The sequence below is a fragment of the Fundulus heteroclitus genome, chromosome 16 (assembly GCF_011125445.2).
Source record: "Fundulus heteroclitus isolate FHET01 chromosome 16, MU-UCD_Fhet_4.1, whole genome shotgun sequence".
NCBI lineage: Eukaryota > Metazoa > Chordata > Actinopteri > Cyprinodontiformes > Fundulidae > Fundulus > Fundulus heteroclitus.
The window spans coordinates 17,437,497-17,456,103 of NC_046376.1; the positions used below are offsets into that span (position 1 = coordinate 17,437,497).

General features: G+C 40.4%; 1 protein-coding gene across 3 annotated transcripts; it reads left to right on the forward strand.

Moving 5' to 3' along the window:
• The first annotated feature begins 179 nt into the window (after window positions 1–179).
• Window positions 180–18,579, forward strand: LOC105932085 (medium-chain acyl-CoA ligase ACSF2, mitochondrial). 3 transcript variants are annotated; one of them, XM_036147932.1, is made up of 17 exons: window positions 185–327; window positions 11,484–11,641; window positions 12,203–12,398; window positions 12,487–12,615; window positions 14,365–14,418; window positions 14,553–14,671; window positions 15,321–15,483; window positions 15,562–15,657; window positions 15,738–15,889; window positions 15,968–16,056; window positions 16,125–16,201; window positions 16,275–16,382; window positions 16,688–16,839; window positions 17,387–17,528; window positions 17,703–17,813; window positions 17,917–17,985; window positions 18,072–18,579. In XM_036147932.1, the coding sequence occupies exons 2-17, from the start codon at window positions 11,529–11,531 to the stop codon at window positions 18,120–18,122; spliced, it is 1,821 nt and encodes a 606-aa protein (XP_036003825.1). In that variant the 5' UTR covers window positions 185–327; window positions 11,484–11,528; the 3' UTR covers window positions 18,123–18,579. The 3 variants fall into 3 exon arrangements, 2 of the variants coding, with proteins under 2 accessions (XP_036003825.1, XP_036003826.1); XM_036147933.1 differs by lacking the exon at window positions 185–327 and adding an exon at window positions 1,946–2,216; XR_004932936.1 differs by lacking the exons at window positions 17,917–17,985; window positions 18,072–18,579 and having other exon boundaries at window positions 180–327; window positions 17,395–17,528; window positions 17,703–17,812.
• The last annotated feature ends 28 nt before the right edge of the window (window positions 18,580–18,607 follow it).

Here is an 18,607-nt window from a genome sequence, read left to right on the forward strand (position 1 = left end):
ATTTATCAACACTTGCTTCTTGTCTGATTGAGACAATGCAATCTGCAAAGGCCCCATTGCTCTCAGGCCTGTCAGTTGCACGGTTCAGAAAGGCAAATCTGCTGTTTGCACAGTCCAATGAGCACCAGTGGGTTTGCCTTGCTTCTTGACTCTTCCTTGGCAACCGGGCCAACCCTCTCTGACCTCTGACCTAGGTGGCAGCCTTTGGATGAGGGGAGAGAAAGAAAAAAAAATAGCTCCTGTCTAAATTTAGCCGTTAGAAGTTGGAGTAGACAGGGTTATGCCCTCCAGACCCTGAAGGAAACACGCATCTTTGGGCAATTTGAGGTAAGGCAGACCATCGGCCAATGGCAAATGAGAGCGCAGAGCGTGATAGATCGTATTATTGGACATGTGACGTTTGAGGGATGTCCAGACGAGGGGAATAATAGGTTGTGTGACAGATAGGTAGGAAGTGAATCCTTTAGATGCTTTACTAAGAAGCGGATGTGAGCTGTTTGCATTTAAACAGAGAATGATGGATGTTTTTTTTTTTTTTTGGAGAAAGGAGTGTGGGGCAAAAAGAACAAAAAAATAAAATAACACGCATTCTGTTTTTGTTGGATTTGAAAATGTTATGCTTGTAAAATTTAAAAGAATAAAAAGTTCCTTTATGGTTTTGTTGTCCACATGCTTGCTGTGTCCTCTTTATAGCTTTGTGGCAAACTATAAACAAGATCTCTTCTGGTTTTCTACTTCCCACTCTGACGCATTCAAAGCTTCGGACTTTTCAGAACCCAACCTTGCTTAAAACGTCTTCACAATGTCATTCCTGACCGCTGGTATCTACTGTACCTTGGTCTTTATGATGCCATTTGTTCACCTCATTAAGGCCTTCAAATGATAGCTGTATTTATACTGGCATTAAATTAGACACAAATGTATGTTTTGTAATTGAATGACTTCTGATGGAAGCACTTTGCAAAAGAATTTACTTAGGGTTACAAATGCTGTGCACACCCCTCATACTTGGAGGAGCGTTTTCCAGCAGTACAACGACTCTAAGTATACAGCCAGAGCTACAATCGAAAAGGTTTGGTATAAATGATGGTCAGGCATTTACAAAGGCCAAGTCATAGTCGTACAGACGTACAAATATATGTTCATTCTCAATCCATGTAGCTGAACCTGAACTATTTTGAAAAAAAAGAACGTGCAAAGCCACACCTTTTGGATTATTCTTTGTAAACATCTAGAAAACCATCGACCATTTTCTATCCACTTCAGGACTTTGCACTACCCTGTGAAAGCTCATCGCATAAAGTCCAAATAAAATACGACGACGTCTGTGGTTGTGACTCAAAATGTAAAACGAAAAAGAAAAAAAAAAAAAGAAAGTTTGGGGGTCTTAAACTAAACAATTTTACAAGTACACCGTACAAATTGAACTCAAAGGCCATAACCAAGCGCAGCACTGCAGAGCGTATTAAGCCTTGCTTCTGCATGATCCATCACTTGGTTCGTCCAGGCACATGAGGTTTCCATTAAAATCATTACTGCTTGTTAAACAGTGTGCCGAGTTCCTGAGCTATGGCAACAGTTATCGAGTGGACAAGTGTTGGCAACAGCTGAATGCTCATCGGGGGGAAAAGAATGGCTGAGGCAGGGGAAAGTGGAGCTGCAGGGGGTCACACGCTTACATGAGCACATGCATGCATGCATAGCAGCTTAAAGGCACAGGTGACAGCAAGTGACCCTCAATTAGGGGTGAGGAACCCGTCGGGCTGCTCGTGACCCGCTCGCGTTGCAGAGGGTCAAAGGCTGACCTGATTACTTAGGACGGTGGACGACTAAACATCCGTTCCGTTTTTCAGCTAAAGCTCTGGCAAAAAACAAACGATAAAAGCAGAACAACAAAAAAAGTTACTTTAAGAAATGTTCTTTAATGCATCACAGTCATGAACGTTTACCCAGTTGCAGACTGAGGAGACAAGTGTTCCCCGGTGACATTATGTAGCTTTAGGTGGATTATCGCTGCTCTGCCGTGGAATGCACAACTTGCCTGAAATAGTGAATCAGTAAGGGAGGGACAGCACAGCTACAGGAGCCACCCAAAATGTGATGACAGTCAAAACGTAATGACATGAAAATATGAGGTCATTTGAAAGCCAATGGTTCTTCTCAAACTCCAACACCGACGGTTTATGGGACAGAATATCTGAGTTGCACCAAGGAAACTAAGGTATTCACTTTTTGTTGTTTGGCACCAAAAGAATGTCACTAATTGAAACATTAACTCTGACCCTAAGAGTGAAGCTATTTCCACCAGACATTCTAAGAGGCAGCATATGGCTTCTGAATATGTGTTTGCCAACTGTGTGGGTGTTGCTACCGTGTAATATATATATATTCACAGCACGTACTAAATCAGTTGGACCAAAAGGTTTCTACGCGGTCAGTCCACAGTGTTGCACTCCTTTAACTAAAACCTGCAGAGTTGTACATAATGGAGATTTTACATACTGTTTTCATGGTGTTTGGTCTGGTGTTTTTATTTATTTATTTTTTACCAATGGCAGATAAAGCCTCCCAAAAAGAAACATTGCATGCACTTTAACTTCTAGTTTTAAAGTATTTCAACAGCCCATACAAGCTGAATGAGCTTTTTCTCTGCTTCCCTTTCAAACGCTGGCTCTTCAAAATGTTCTAGTATAACATTTTGTTCTATTCCTTCTTTATTTTTTTAATGTCTAACCCCAACCTGCCAGTGGGGTTAGACATGGAAATTAGCCGCTTGGCTATAACCGCACATTCTTCAATGCTAATGTTTATTAATATGAAACGTCTCTTATAAAAATAACAAACTTAACTGAACTAAGCAAATGAACATTTGGACAAAGAAGCACAAAAATAAAGACAATCTAATAACTGGCTATATTTCAAGCAAAGCTGCTCATTTTTTCTTGTAGTCTCTGTATTTCTTATGAAATGCATCACTGCAAATATTACTTTTAATAGCAAGGCTGCTCCTGAGTTCCAAGCTAAATTTAAGAAAAAGTTGGGCCCTCAATGGGGCACGAGGAGAAATCAAATCCTTAAAAAGTTAGGACTATGAAGTCCCACATTGGAAAACCGGCACACATAATTTATTTTTAAAGAGATCATTTAAATATTCTAATTTTAAATACATATATATATCCATCCTCCAAACCGCTTTATCCCTCATGAGGTCGCGGGGGGTGCTGGTGCCTATCTCCAGCATTCACTGGGCGAGAGGCGGGGTACACCCTGGACAGGTCGCCAGTCTGTCGCAGGACAACACAGAGACAAACAGGACAAACAACCATTCAAGCACACACTCACACCTAAGGACAATTTGGAGAAGCCAATGAACCTAACAGTCATGTTTTTGGTCTGTGGGAGGAAGCCGGAGTACCGGGAGAGAACCCATGCAAGCACAGGGAGAACATGCAAACTCCATGCAGAAAGACCCAGGGGTGTACTCGAACCCAGGACCTTCTTGCTGCAAGGCAACAGCGCTACCCACTGCGCCACTGTGCAGCTTGTATATATATATATATATATATATATATATATATATATATATATATAGATATATATATATAGATATATATATATAGATATATATATATATATATATATATATATATATAGTTATATATATATATATATACAAGCAATATTCCCCTTAATGTGTCTGAGCATTCATTGGACCTCCATCAGCAACATCACACCTGCACACTGAGGCTACACCAGTATTACACATGTTCAAAACCTGAGAATATGTCAAGTTGCATGGCTTACAAAAAGAATACAAACACTTACAATCTCACATATGTACATCCCAAAAACACAGCCACACAAACAGCTGACATGCAGCAGGAGTAACAAAGACGCACACCCCCACCTGTCCAACTATAAAGGCGTCTTCCCGACCGACCAATCAGTGGTGCGCTACGATCAGCACCTGGCGTGCGTAGAGTGGGACCGTGCAACACCATCTCGCCAGTATTGCACACACAATTCAGCTTGGATTTTATTTTCTGCGCTGCATAGATTTGCTTTGCACGTTGAATACAGATGCAGCGTGCGATTGCGCATGCGTGCAGCTTCAAGGGAACAGTGGCCACAAGAAAAGCAGCAACAGCCAAATGCCTGCAGCAAGTAAGGCAAGTTCTGGGAAGTCAGCTGCAAGGTTTGGGCAATCAACAGCTATGCCTTGCCAGTAATCCGATACCCTGCAGGGCAATAAGTTGTCCAAAAGAGGAAATCCAGACCACTGATATTAAAACACAAAAGCTACCCACCATGCATGGTGGATTCCACCAAATCCAGTATCCACAGGCTATACACTAAGCATAAAGGAGGCAGAGGCCTAGTGAGCATCAGAGCCACCACTGAAGATGAAACATCCATGCTCCAAGAATATATCAGGAAGATGGCCCGAAGTGTACAGCGCTCAGTGAGGAAGGAATACATGGAATGCCATAATCAAGTGGCTGGTATAATGTACAGAAACATCTGTTCAGAATACCAACTGGAGACCCCAAGATCAAATTAGGAGTTACCTCCTAAGATAGTGGAGTATGACAGAGCTAAGATCCTGTAGCATTCCAGATACAACCAGACAAAATGTTAATGACCAACTAACCAGACGTTGTGATTATTGATAAGCAGCAGAGGACAACTGATGTGACCATCCCGAGTGATACAAACATCAGGAAAAAAGAGAATGAGAAAATACCAAGGGCTCAGGGAAGACCCAGAAAGAGCCTGGAAGGTGAAGACAACAGTAGTTGTCTTCACCTTCCAGGACATATTAAAGAAGATATTAAGATATTAAGAAGAACCCTCAAGCTCCCAGGCCTCTGGTAGAGGACCATAGCTTGAGATGAAGAGCACGCCCACCCTACTCAGGAGTATATATATATATATATATATATATATATATATATATATATATATATATATATATATATATATATACTGTATATGTATATATATATATATATATATATATATATATATATATATATATATACAGATAGATAGATAGATAGATAGATAGATAGATAGATAGATAGATAGATAGATAGATAGATAGATAGATAGATAGATAGATAGATAGATAGATAGATAGATATCAGGGCTGGACTGATGTTTAACAGACATGAAATGTTCTTTGTTCTTGGCCTGATGACAAAAATAAATGCAAATATATCAAATAAATTATTTCTTGTGCTATTAGAGTCATTCTTTTCTTTAAAAGATTTGTACTTAGCTATTTCATGCAAATAAATAGAAGTTTAAAATGACTACTTATTCGATTTTCTGATGTAGGCTACTTTTTTATATTCAAAACCTTCAAAGCTATTGCTGGGACTGTTATTTTTAATATAATCTCATTTATGGGAATAGTCATACCTGATAGAAATGAAAAAAAAGTATATTTATAATCTTTCTGATCATTTTCACCTGGTGTTACCCTCTGAGCTAAAAAAAAGTTCTATAGAATTACTTGGGAAATTAAATGTTTAAAAGTATCAAATCTAATTGCTTTTTTTATTATCCCTCATTATCTACACCCGGTTGTCCATGCAGGTCAGCTTGTGTCTATCTCCAGCAGGTCATTGACCCAGAGGTTGGCTACACCCTGGACAAGTTGGCATCACAGGGTAACACAGAGTTCAATTAACATAAACGTCATGTTTTTAGATTGTCAGAGGAAGCCTTGGTCCCCAGAGAAAACATGCAAACTTGATGTAGAAAGACCCCAGGATTCAGCCCGGGAATCAAACCCAGGACCTTCTTGCCGCAAGGCAACAGTGTTACCAACTGTGTCACTGTGCAGCCTTGCACATTTTATTTATTAAATCATCTTAAATTAATAATATGATCGCTAAGTAAAGCAATCCCCCTTACAGCCAATACATATCATTGCTGACTCACTGGTTAACTTTGACATCAGCTGAGTTAAATGCAAAATATATGAGTTATAAAGAATGGCAATGTAAACGGGAGATACGTGGCGCTGTGGTGGCTCATCTTACATGGAGGGTCAACTGAAGTGCTGCTTAGGATGTCATACGGTTTTGGATCGGCTCTGCTAAATAACATCCTACCTAAAATATTTTAAAATAGCAATGATCAACAAAAATCGGTCCACCAGAGGACTCATCTATTAATTATTAAAGAGGGAGACCTGGTGCTGCAGTTTCTTCTCAGTGCCCGATACAAAGTGCAGACTAATGTGGGGATTTGCTGCTACTGATGTGAGAAATAGTCCAGTTCATCACCCCTACAGGTAACATTTTATACACATATTTGACACAGTTAAAGAGGGTATAATGTCTGATTAAATATAATAATCTACACAAGTTAAGGGATGAAACATTTTAAATCAAGCTTTGCAATTCTTTTCAGTTAATTTATTCACAAAAGAATGTTGTGTTAGGGCCCTTTACAAGACAATTCACATCTAATTATGTAGAATCCAATTAGGGTTAAATTCAAATCAAATTATTCCGACTAGCTCTAATTCAATTTAATCACAGTTTCAGAATAATTGACATTCGCAAAAAAGCTATCTGTATAAGGTTGTTCCTACAAATGTAGTGTTTCATTGACTTTGCAGTGATTCCTCAGTAAGCATGTGGCGACAGTGCAGAGAAACCCCTTGCTTATAACAGGAAGAAACCTTCAGCAGAACCCCGGTTCAGGTTTAGGGTTGGGAGGGCAGAAAAAAAGTCACAGAAAAACACAAAGAAGTAGTGGGCTGGGAGAACCTTCTATGGCAATGAAAAATACATAGATTAAATGGCAGAAACTACATACTTGGGGGTTAATAGAAATCCCTTTTGCAGTGGGAAAAGCTGTTGTAGCTATTTCCAAAGTTATCTGACTACTATTTTTTTGGTTTATGTAAAAATGTAATAAAATACATGCTGTCCCCCCTTAAGATCTGTTTTTATTGGAAAAGATCTAAAAAAAACTAAGAAGAACTGTTTGTTGTTGAGACATAAATCATTAACATATGTAATACAACTCTGTAAGTCAATATTCTAAGATTTTTTTTCAAGCAAGTAGGGCATGTTACATTTAAATGGACACAGAGGAAAATCTTTTTCTGCTCACTTGATGCGACAATACATAACACAAGATGTAGTTCTTTAACCACAGATCCTGCAAAAAAACCTTCCCATTTCTTAAATGTAGGTCAAAGTTCCTTTCATTACAGCAGCTTTGTAGCTAATCTATATGACGTGTTGAAAAGTGAAAACCTACCAGTAAAATCTGCAAGAAATTAAAGCAACTTACTGAACTAACTGGTTTACAAAGGTATGCATTTTTATTTTGTTTCATTTAAAAATCGAATAAAACAAGAGAAAGGCAGCAGCAGCACAACAGCAATGAAGTCTTTGCCATTGCTTTGTCGCCCTCTGCAGGATGCGTTAAGCAGTGCAGCGGGATATTTACTGAGTTTTTGCCACGAACTTAGGAAGAATAAATAACAATGTTGAGTGAGCTTGATATCCATTCCCTTACATTTTGAGGTCAGGTCTCTGCTGATGAATTGAGTTATGTACAGTATTAACCCACAACCTAAGCCATAATGACAGTGCAGTGTGTGTGCGCAGGAAACAGGCGTTGTACATAAAGTCTTGCACCAGTCCCAGAGAGACTGCTCGCATTTCCATCCGTGGTGAAATGTAGATTTATGCTGTAGTCATAACAAAGTCTTGATAAGACAGACACAGCATAATGAAAGGGTTAGTAGGTAATTTGTTCTGCAGACAAGCAGCCCATAGACTGATGGATGACTTGGTGTTGTCTAATGTTTCTGTGTAAACTTTGTGTTAGTAGAGTAAAACATTAATTTAAGTGCATGGGACGGTCTCCATAGCTACACAGGAAAAATATACAAAGAGGAGGCGAATGCTTCTGTGCTCCTGATACAGACAACTTGAAGTCCTCTAAAATGCCACGTCATATTTTAGCAAATGTCTGATTTAAGACGTTTTTGTTTCTGCGGGATAAAAAAAAAAAAAAAGACATTGCAAAGAGTTTATGCTATGCTAATTCGTATAATTTTCAAAGTACTAACTGGATCACTGATAAAATAAATGTACAGCAGACATACGCACTGCATCCTTCTTACTAATCTTGTTAAATCAGTTCAGATATTGTTTAACTAGTTGATTGTGCTTTATTATTAGGAAGGCTATAACAAAGATTGCACTAATGCTTACACTGGTCGACAAATGAAAGGAACACTTTGAAAACATGTTAGATCTCAATGGAAAAAATCCTGCTGGATATCCATACTGATATGGATGGAATGGGTGATATATATGTGATGGATGATTGACATGGAGTGGGTGTGTTAGGCACCAAAGGATGCTACATCATTTGATGGAAATATAAATGATCAATCCGAAGGGGGCTTAATCCAAAGTCACCAAGAAAGTGAAACCGATGCAGCGGGTAGGTCCAACTTGCTGAAATGTGATTGCGGCAACTTTAAATGGTTCCCAGTAGCTTGCATTGCCCCCACGTGCTTGTATACAAGCCTGACAGTGTCAGACAATGCTCCTTATAAAGGTGACGCATGGTTTCGCTCCCAGACAGTCTGAGGTGCAGCCTGGTGGTGTCGGATGGACCAAGAAATTATGTCCCAGAAGTGTTCTGTTAGATTTAGGTCAGGGGAGCATGGAGGCCAGGCAACGGGATCAACTCTCACATCCTCTATGGATTGGCTGCATGCTCTTACCACATGAAGCTTGGCATTATCACGCACCAGAAGGATCCCGTGAACAATCGCACATTGATTTCATCTTGATACCTTACAGCTGTCAGGGTGCCATCGTTTATCCTGCACAGGTCTGTGTGTCCCTCCATGGATATGCCTAGCTTCACCAACACTGACACACCACCAAAAGGAGCATACCGAACAAGGTTGCAATCAGCGTAATGTTCACCGCAGCTTCTCCAGACCCTTTCCTGTCTGTCGCATGAGCTCAGAGTGAACCCGCTCTCATCTGTGAAAAGAGCCGGCCATCAGTGCCCAGCCTGCCAATTCTGTGGTTCTCTGGCAAATACCAGTTAAGCTCCACGGAGCTGGGCAGTGAGCAACGGCAATAAAACAGGACTCGCAGGCGACCCTTCTGAAGTCTGTTTCTGATGGTTTGGTCAGTGACATTCCCACCACTAGCCTACTGGAGGTCACTTTAAAGAGCTCTAGCAGTACCTACCTTGTTTCTCCCCGCACAAAGGAGCAGATACCAGCTCTGCTGAGTAGGGTTGTCAAAAATATCAATACTCTGAAAAGTATCAATATTCAAATGCTGTACTCGGATACAATACTACTTTGGCATGGTATTGATACTAAATATTTTAGCATATGAGGCAAACGGAGAAGGAAAAGCCAAAGATCTTGACAGGCCTGTGTGCTAACAGCACTTTAAAGTGGTGGCAACGAAGTCGCAGCACAACAAACGTGGCCAAACAAATCAAGGGCTGATACCCTGGCCTTCATGATAACTTTCCACAAGTTAGTAAATTAATGTTATGTTCATAATTTAATTTAATACATTAAAGATATTACTGAGGTTAGCGCGAGCGGTGGTCCGCATTAATGTTGTGTTGCTAGCTGTGGCTAGCATGCTACTAGGCATGTGTTATAGTTGGGTTATTTATTTAGCATTTATTTGCACACTTATCTGAGGCTGGGTGCCATCCTGGTGGAGCTGGACTGGCTGTGCTACCTCTGTTGGGGCCGTATATCGCCTCTCATGCCACCAGTAGTGACATGGACCCAGGTCAGATGCAAAGCCACTGGAAAGGACTGAAAACAATTGAAGAGGGAAATAAGTGTGGCCTCAGCTTTGCAGTTTTTGAGGCCATCTCAATGTTCCCCCTTTAGTTACTGTTGTTAATTTCAATAACACCAGAATAGCTGACGCTCATTAACAAACCCCGCTACTACTTAACTTACCAGATCAATATTTGCAGAAGTTTAACTTACATTGATGTTATACTGTGATTGAAATGTGTGGCTTTCATTTTTTTCTAGCTGTATATGTCGACCCTTTGGAGGGCTGCACTGAGAAAATAGAGACTTTCATGCTTTCAATGAAGAGAAACAACATTGTAGCAAAAGTAAAGCATAGCTGGTGCGCGACAGTTGTCAGATTCACCCATCATGGCTGCCACCGCAGATCTGTAGAGAAGCTCTAGTCAGTGGAGATTCTTGAATTGAAGGGGTGAGCCCTTCCTTCTGACCCCACTTTATACACTACTCTTGAGCCAAGGTGTCTCTTGTCAGTGTAGATATTTTAGATTTTGACTTGACCAGTGGAAGTATTTTGAGCTGTCAGAAATTTCTGTTCTTCGCAAACTGAATTGTTTTGTGTGCAAAAAAGGTCAATATTGGAACATTATTCCGTTGACACATTTTGTTACTGACCTGCAGTGGATCATTAACAATTTGAGCACTACAAGTGCTGCATGATGTAGCAGTTTTTAGCGCCACTGTTTTGCCTCCATGATGGCCGCTGGTTCAAATTCCACCAGGGGGTGAGGGGTGGGGGGGGGCCTCCTGTGCACAGTTTGCATAATCTTGGGTACGCTGTTTTTTTTTTCTCTCTCAGTAGAATAATAACATGCCTGTCAGGATCACTGGTCCTGTGACTCCAGCAGATGAATGGAAAGACGGGGGGGTTCATGCATGCACATTGTGATAGAGAGGATGCACTTAAATGTCAACTGGTTCATTTTGAAGGACGAATACAAGCGTTGCAGAAATACCATTATTTCTTATCTTGAAGTTGTTAAACACGGGCCTCTGAGCAAAGGCCAGCCAGTCGACAGCCTTCAGCGCAGCTTGTCTCACTGCCAGTTTTCAGGACCTAAGGAGCAATTGACACAAAAAAAAAACTTTCTGAAGTGCAAACAACACAACGATAAAGTCGAGTTCCATAACCGCAACACACAGTGTGCTTAAAAGGCGCCATCTACTGGTCAAGGTCTCCACAAGTTACCTAATATCAAAAGTCAACACACAAACGAGCATAAATGCATAAATCAACTAAAATTCAAAAGTGTCTGTGGGTTGTTAATCCTGGTTTATTAGCCCAGAGTAAACACAGAATATTATATACTGACCCACACGTGAATTAGTAAAATAAAATTTATACTTTTGCACCTACTCCTTTACAAATTCCAAACGTTTTAAAGGAACATATTAAAAATAATATTGTGGACATCCTAATATTTCCTGTCTTCACAAACAGCACCTTCTTTGTTTCAGTGTTCAATTCTTATTTTTCAAAATTAGTTCAAACTGTTATCTTTCAAGAGTACCTATCTCATGAGGGTGAATATAAGTTAATTATTACACATGCTGTAATTAAATCAAACCAGAGTGAACCAGAAGCTTTTTTTTTTGTCTTCTCTGTGTGGGGAACACCCTGCTACCCTGACAGACTCTGGCTGCATTCACATCCAGCTGAGCGTGACACTTGAATGCAATGTCTGCACGGGTTTCTTCCTCGCTGCTCAGGGTCTGCACTTACAGTCTGCGATGCTTGGATGGCCTCAAAAGCTGCAGCACGTGGAAACCGGGAGGGGCAGTTTTCCTGCGGTGAGTTGCTGTGAAATCTCTTCAAATAACAAATTGTGTTATGGAGGATCTATGGCTTTAACAACTGATCAGATCATTAAGGGCCATTTATGTTCTGCCGTGGCAGAAAGTGTGAGGAATAGTGCATTTCAAAGCAAGCAAAAAAGTCAATAAATAAAAAAAACACACTCAAATATATTATATTTATTTGTGGGTGTTTTTTATATATATGCATATATATATATATAATTGTATATATATGCATATATATAATTGTATATATATATATAATATATATATTTAGATATATATTTATTATATATATATATATATATATATATATATATATATATATATATATATATATATATATATATATATATATATATATATATATATATATATATATACAAACCTATATATGGGTCCATGAGCTCAGATGATCAAAAGTCAATTTATTTTATTGACATACAAACAAGATATAAGTTAGAGGCCTGCATTTCTTGAGAAAATGTTAGAAACTGCAGTAAATTAGCTGACTAAGATGACAGGTCACAGATCTGTGAACTTTGTCTTTGCCAGGTCTCTCCATGTCGACAGTCCGCCTCACAAACCCACCCTGACCAGCAGCTACGTCCATGGCACCTCTTCCTATTCATTGCTTCCCCTGACTGTGAGCCAGAGCCTGGAAGCAACCGTCCAACGCTATCCTGACCGCGAAGCCGTGGTCTTTCTCCAGGATGGCGTCAGAAAAACCTTTGCTGAGTTTCAGAGAGATGTGTGTTTCAGATTTGTAGCATTTTGCTTGGGTTTCTATAATGCTGCATGTGTTTAAGTCTCTCTCTGCACCTTTTTTTTTTAACAAGGTGGACTCAGCTGCTGCAGGCTTGATTGCTCTGGGCTTGACGAGAGGCGACCGACTGGGGATTTGGGCTCCAAACATATACGAATGGGTCCTTTTCCAGTTTGCTTCAGCTAAGGCTGGAATCATCCTGGTCAGTGCAGGAACTGTCTGTACTTACGAGTCAGGTGGACATTGAACCTTTGACCTTGCTGTAGGGGAGAGCTGTGCTACTGCATGTCTGCCAGGAAATCACTTTCCACATATATTTTCTTCTCAAATCTAATTTCACACAGAAAGAATGAAAAAATTTCCAGATCATAGCTATGAATTTCAATATATTTATACCTATATATATATATATATATATATATATATATATATATATATATATATATATATATATATAAATATATAGATAGATATATAGATAGATATATATGTATACACTGCCTACATTTGACACCCTAATTCTACATGCAAGCTCAAGCATTGATGTATATCTGCATTAACATTTGATATAAAACAATCCCTTAGCAAACTGCGACTAACCACAAAGTTATTTAGTAAATATCTCACCAAAAAGAAACCTTGTCCTTTCCTCCCCCTGGTAAAACTATTTCTGGGCACTCTGAGTCCTTGATTTCTGCTCCCAGCCAGTTCTTATCATCTATCTTTAGAACACACTCTCTCTCTCTTTGAAAAAGCAAACACAGGGTTTTGAAACAAAAAAAGATCTAGAATCTATTTTTACTACCGGGTATCTAATGCAGATGTTGCAATAAAGACAGTCTTCTTTGTAATGTTGGGAGCTGACTCATCAAATTGCAGGTGTGATAAAGAAGAGAACAATGTACAGATGTTTTGTTAGTTAATTAATCAAGATATTAGTGTGGGAACAGATAGTTTAATGTCTGACTCTTTCAGAGAGTAGATACAGTCTAATCAATTTACTACTGGAGCATTAAAATGGTGATTCAAGGAGTAAATATGGTTGCACACCACATTCATCTCTCTTTCCTTTGATGCAGTTGTGGGTTACCCGAAAAAGATTATTTCAGCCTGTTCATATACTGACTTTTATTAAATGAGAGTAAGACTGGTTGGAATTTTAATATATCCTAACTAAAGCGTATATTTAATATACGCTTTAGTAGTGAGAAATGTAAATAAACCTATCCCACTTTACTTGTTTTCTGTCGCAGGCCCAACTTTTAAGCAAAATACATTCATTTCTGAGGTCAGACCTTCTAAAAGCTCAACCTTAGCATGTTTTATGTATTTCAAAAGCCAGGTTTATGTGTGTTTGGATCAGAACTGTTTTGGAAGTTTTAAATGCTAAGCGGATTCATCCATCTATCCATCGATTATGGCTGGCTGGTGCCTATCTCCGAGCTGTGAATTTGATGAATGAAATTAAATAACTTATTCCATGTGCATTGTTCAGCTACACCAGAATGATGCTGCCACCTCAATGCTGAACAGCATGTGCAGCACTCTCCCTTTCATCTGGTGCAGACATACTGATTCAGATGGCCAATACTTGCACACCGTTTCCTGTTCCAACAGAACAACGATCCAAAACATACATGAAAACATTTTTTTTTTTTTTTTACTGGATACAACATAAATGCTAACATTAAGGTTTAACATGCAACCTATTGACATACTTGCACATTTAAATGAAATTTAACCACTATTTGACCAAGAAGTGGTTAAATAAACAGCCAAAATCTGATGGCTACAGCATTATACAACCTCAAATGTTGTATAATGCTGTAGCCATCAGATTTTTAAAGAAAACAAAATCTAACTTGTGCACTTATTTTCTGTTATAAAGTTTTTAAAGTTTTTTTGTCGCACAATCTTTGCACCCTGCAAACCCTTGTTGATGCACCTACAGGTGTCACTAAACCCAGCCTACCAAGTGGAGGAAGTGGAGTTTACGCTGCAAAAGGTAGTTGGTCATTCAATATACAGGAATTATAAAAGAAAATAGACACACGAAACATCCTGAAAAAGACATGTAGCATGCATTTGTGCAACAAGTAACCTGTGAGTGATGTAACAATGTAGATTTGCTGTGTGTAGGTCCAGTGTAAAGCTGTGCTGTGTCCAAGCACCTTTAAAAGCCAGAGGTTTTGTGAGATGCTGCGGGAGCTCTGCCCGGGAATCGATTCTATGCCACCTGCCATGATCAGAAGCTCCAGGTTTGACACAATTAAACGTCGTATTGTACTAGTGTTCTTCCACTGTTGGCATTTTAGGATTAATAGAGCTTAAATCTGTAGTGTCCAAACTTGTGCCAGATGCTGAAAGCACTCTAGGTGGCAAAAATGTAGTTTGATATTAAGAAAAATATAAACCACTATAAAAAGTCTTTAGTTTACCTGCTTGACTATTAAATACAGTTGCCGTATTGAAATGAAATAGCAGTGTTCTGACTTTTTTTTGGGGGAAATCTGGAAATCATTGTAGGTCTGGAAAAGCTTTTGTCTATTTTTAACAACAAGATCGTTATCTGGTCACTCGTCCAATTCCCTGGATGTCTGTGCTCCTCCATGCCATGCAGTTAAAATAATGAGCAAATTTGTTGTCAAAGAAACATGCTTTGTGTTGATTTCAATTTGTCAGAGAAAACCTCGACCTAAAAAAGGAAAAAAAAAAAAAGGGTTATTCTGCACCAGCAGCTAGTGTGGGCAAGCCAAATTTGTAACACTCTTGAATCGCTGTTGGAGACCACACATCCTTTAAACGGCCCCGGGGCCACGTGTTCGACACCTCTGCCCTGGACGCTTAATTTGTGTAACTATATCGGCTCTGTTGGCGGCTCACAGAATCTGTTTCGGGATCCCCCAGGGTGCCAGACTTGCGTATGATCATTGTGACCGACAGCAGGCAGCCGGGGATGCTCCATGTGGCGGATGTGATGCAAGCGGGGGAGAGTCAGCACTACCAGCAGCTGATGGACCTGCAGAGCAAGCTGTCCTTTGATGACGCCATCAACATCCAGTTCACTTCAGTAATTTTCACCCTGACACCGTTTTCATATAATAGTGTGACCGGTTGATTAAGGTGTTTTTATCTTTACTGCTTCTAGGGTACCACTGGAAAGCCGAAGGGAACCACTCTTTCTCACCACAACATTGTAAATAACGGCTACTTTCTGGGTCTGCGCATGGGCTATGACAGCAGAGTAAGTCCACACTTCTCTGTCAGACAAGTGGAAAACAAGAGTGTGATTTAAATAACGGTATACGTACCGTTTTCCGTCAGCCTCAGGTGCGAGTGTGCGTCCCTGTGCCCATGTACCACTGCTTCGGCTCCGTGATCGCCGCGATGGCTATGGCAGCCCATGGCATCACGCTGGTGTTCCCTTCCACGGCTTACAACAGCGTTGCCAATTTAGAGGCCATCCAGAACGAAAAGTATGTTCATCAGAGTCCTCGTCGCGTCCAATAACAAGGACCTTCACTGATCTCCGTTTGCGTCCTCTCCTCTATCAGGTGCAATTTTGTCTACGGCACTCCCACCATGTACGCGGACTTGCTGAGTCATGATTTACACAAGTATGACTTTTCGTCGGTTGAAGCCGGTAAGAGACCTTAAGTCAAGATTTGTACGTTCTGTTGAACTTGGCGTGCAGTGTTTTCTTTGCCTTAGGGCTCATGGGAGGTTCTCCGTGCCCTCCTGAGATCCTGAGGAAGCTCAGATCAGAGATGAACATGAAAGAGATAACGGTGGGCGTCCAATATTTAACACATGGCGCGGTCAAAGAGCTGCAGCGTGTAGATTGATGTAATGTATTCACAGATTTTATACGGGACCACTGAAAACAGCCCTCTAACGTTCTTGGGGTTCCCGCAAGACAACGACGAGCTGAAGATGAACACTGTTGGGTGTGTCATGGCTCACACTGAGGTATGCCCTTCTTTGCATTCATCCGCTTCCAGTTCCCGCTTAAGCCTTGCAGGGGTCGAGAGGTGAGGGGTACACACCCTGGATAGGTCACCAGTCCATCACACGGCAATACAGAGAGAACTATGCATGCACATACTTACATTAAGGGACATTACCTCAACATGCATGTTTTGGGAAGTCGGAGGAAGATGGAAAACTCCAAGGACCTTTGGAGCAAAGGGAAGAGCGCTACCGGCACCATTCCGTCTTATCTGCCAGTCGAGTCACCATCACTCCAACAAGGTTCCTTCATGTGTTTTCTCAAGGCCAAGGTAGTGGACCCCAACACAGGGGAGATGGTCCCTTTGGGTGCTTCAGGGGAGCTGATGATCAGAGGTTACTGCGTGATGCTCGGGTACTGGGATGATCCCGAGAAAACCAGAGAGGTCATCTCTGCAGATCGCTGGTACAAGACCGGGTGAGGCAGATTTTTAATGCAGGGATGTTTTAAAGATGCTGTTCTGAACAGTGGCGGTTCTAGACCAAATTTACCAGGGGGGCCAAGGAGGGGCCAGTGTTTTTTCACAGGGGCACAGAACAAAAAAATTTTAAAACAATAAAATGGCAATATTTAACTGTGTAATAATATTAAGTGAGCCACTTGTGGCTCTGGAACTGCAGGTTTCAGACCCCTGATCTAGCAGTTGAAAACTTTGCCCCCTGCTCAATACGGCTAAAGCTAAACGTGAAACATCTTAAGTTTTAAATTCTTTTTAGAGTACAGCTGTATAGGTAACAAATAATATTGGTCAAAGTGACCAATCAGTTATGGTTTCTTTGCCATTGCAAATAATTATGAGAAGTTTATTTAACATCATGCTTTTAGTACAGGGGCCATAACAGGGGCCAAGGCCATTTCTACAGGGGCATGGGCCCCTGTTGGCCCCTGTCTAGAACCGCCCCTGCTTCTGAATGAGCGGTTCTCCGTGCTGAACACGCCGTGTTTACCGTGTTCTTCTGTCCAGCGACACAGGCAGCCTGAACAGCCTGGGATACTGTCGCATCGAGGGGCGCATTAAGGACATGATCATCCGCGGAGGGGAGAACATTTACCCCGCCGAGATAGAGCAATTCCTCCACAAGCATCCAAAAGTTCTGGAGGTGCAGGTAAGATTTAAATAGCACAACGTGGCAATTTTTTGTTTATTTTTTACTCAACTTCCTAATGAATATAACCTTTGTTTTTTAAACTTAAGGGGGAGCTGTTTGTACAAAAACATTACGTTTTTATTCTTAAAAAAAAAACAGCTACAGAAAGTGATGTGATGCTCTGCTTCCCAGGTGGTCGGGGTAAAAGATGAGAGGCTGGGCGAGCAGGTGTGTGCCTGCGTCAGGCTCAGAGAGGGCCAAACCTTAACCGCAGAGGAGATAAGAGACTTCTGCAAAGGCAAAGTAGGAACGGTTGATGGACACGCAGTACTTAGAAACAGGCAGAAATTATAAACATTTAAGTGCTTACTCATGCATGTTTTTTTTTTTTTCTTATTTTCTTTAGATTTCTCACTTTAAGATTCCACATTACGTGATCTTTGTAGACAGCTACCCTCTAACCGTCTCTGGGAAGGTATGAGGGCTGTTTTGAAGCCAGCATTTAAAAATGTGCCATAATACATGCCTGATTTCTAAAATAAAGCCTTTCTGTTTCTCCAGATCAAGAAGAACATATTAAGGGAACAAATGGAGAAGAAATTAGGCCTTTGATTTATTTTGATCTTACAGGAAGTAAATGGACTGAATTTATACGACACTTTTCTAGTCATGCTGACCATTCGGTGTTTTCCAGCAGAGCTACAGTCACAAACACACATTCATATACTGATACGGAAGTCAGTAGGCAACTTGGCATTAAGTGCCTTGCCCAGAGGCACACTGACATGTGACAGCTGTAAGACTACTCTACTCACTGAACTGCAGTCATTATGAAGTATTAAGTGAAGACTGAAAGTAAACTTTGTATCTGAATAATTTAAACCTCGTTTTAAGTGATGCTGGTTTATTAATGCAGCCTGGCGATTTATTATTGACCAGGGGAAACAATATTTACTCTTACAAACAATGGCAACTGAATAATTCAGTTTTCTTTTTAATAGTCCTACAATGCTCCCCAACGTTAGTGTTGACTGTAAAACCTTTAATAAATTATGTTCCTCATTCTAAACATGCATCATTTGCTTTTATTTCAGCAA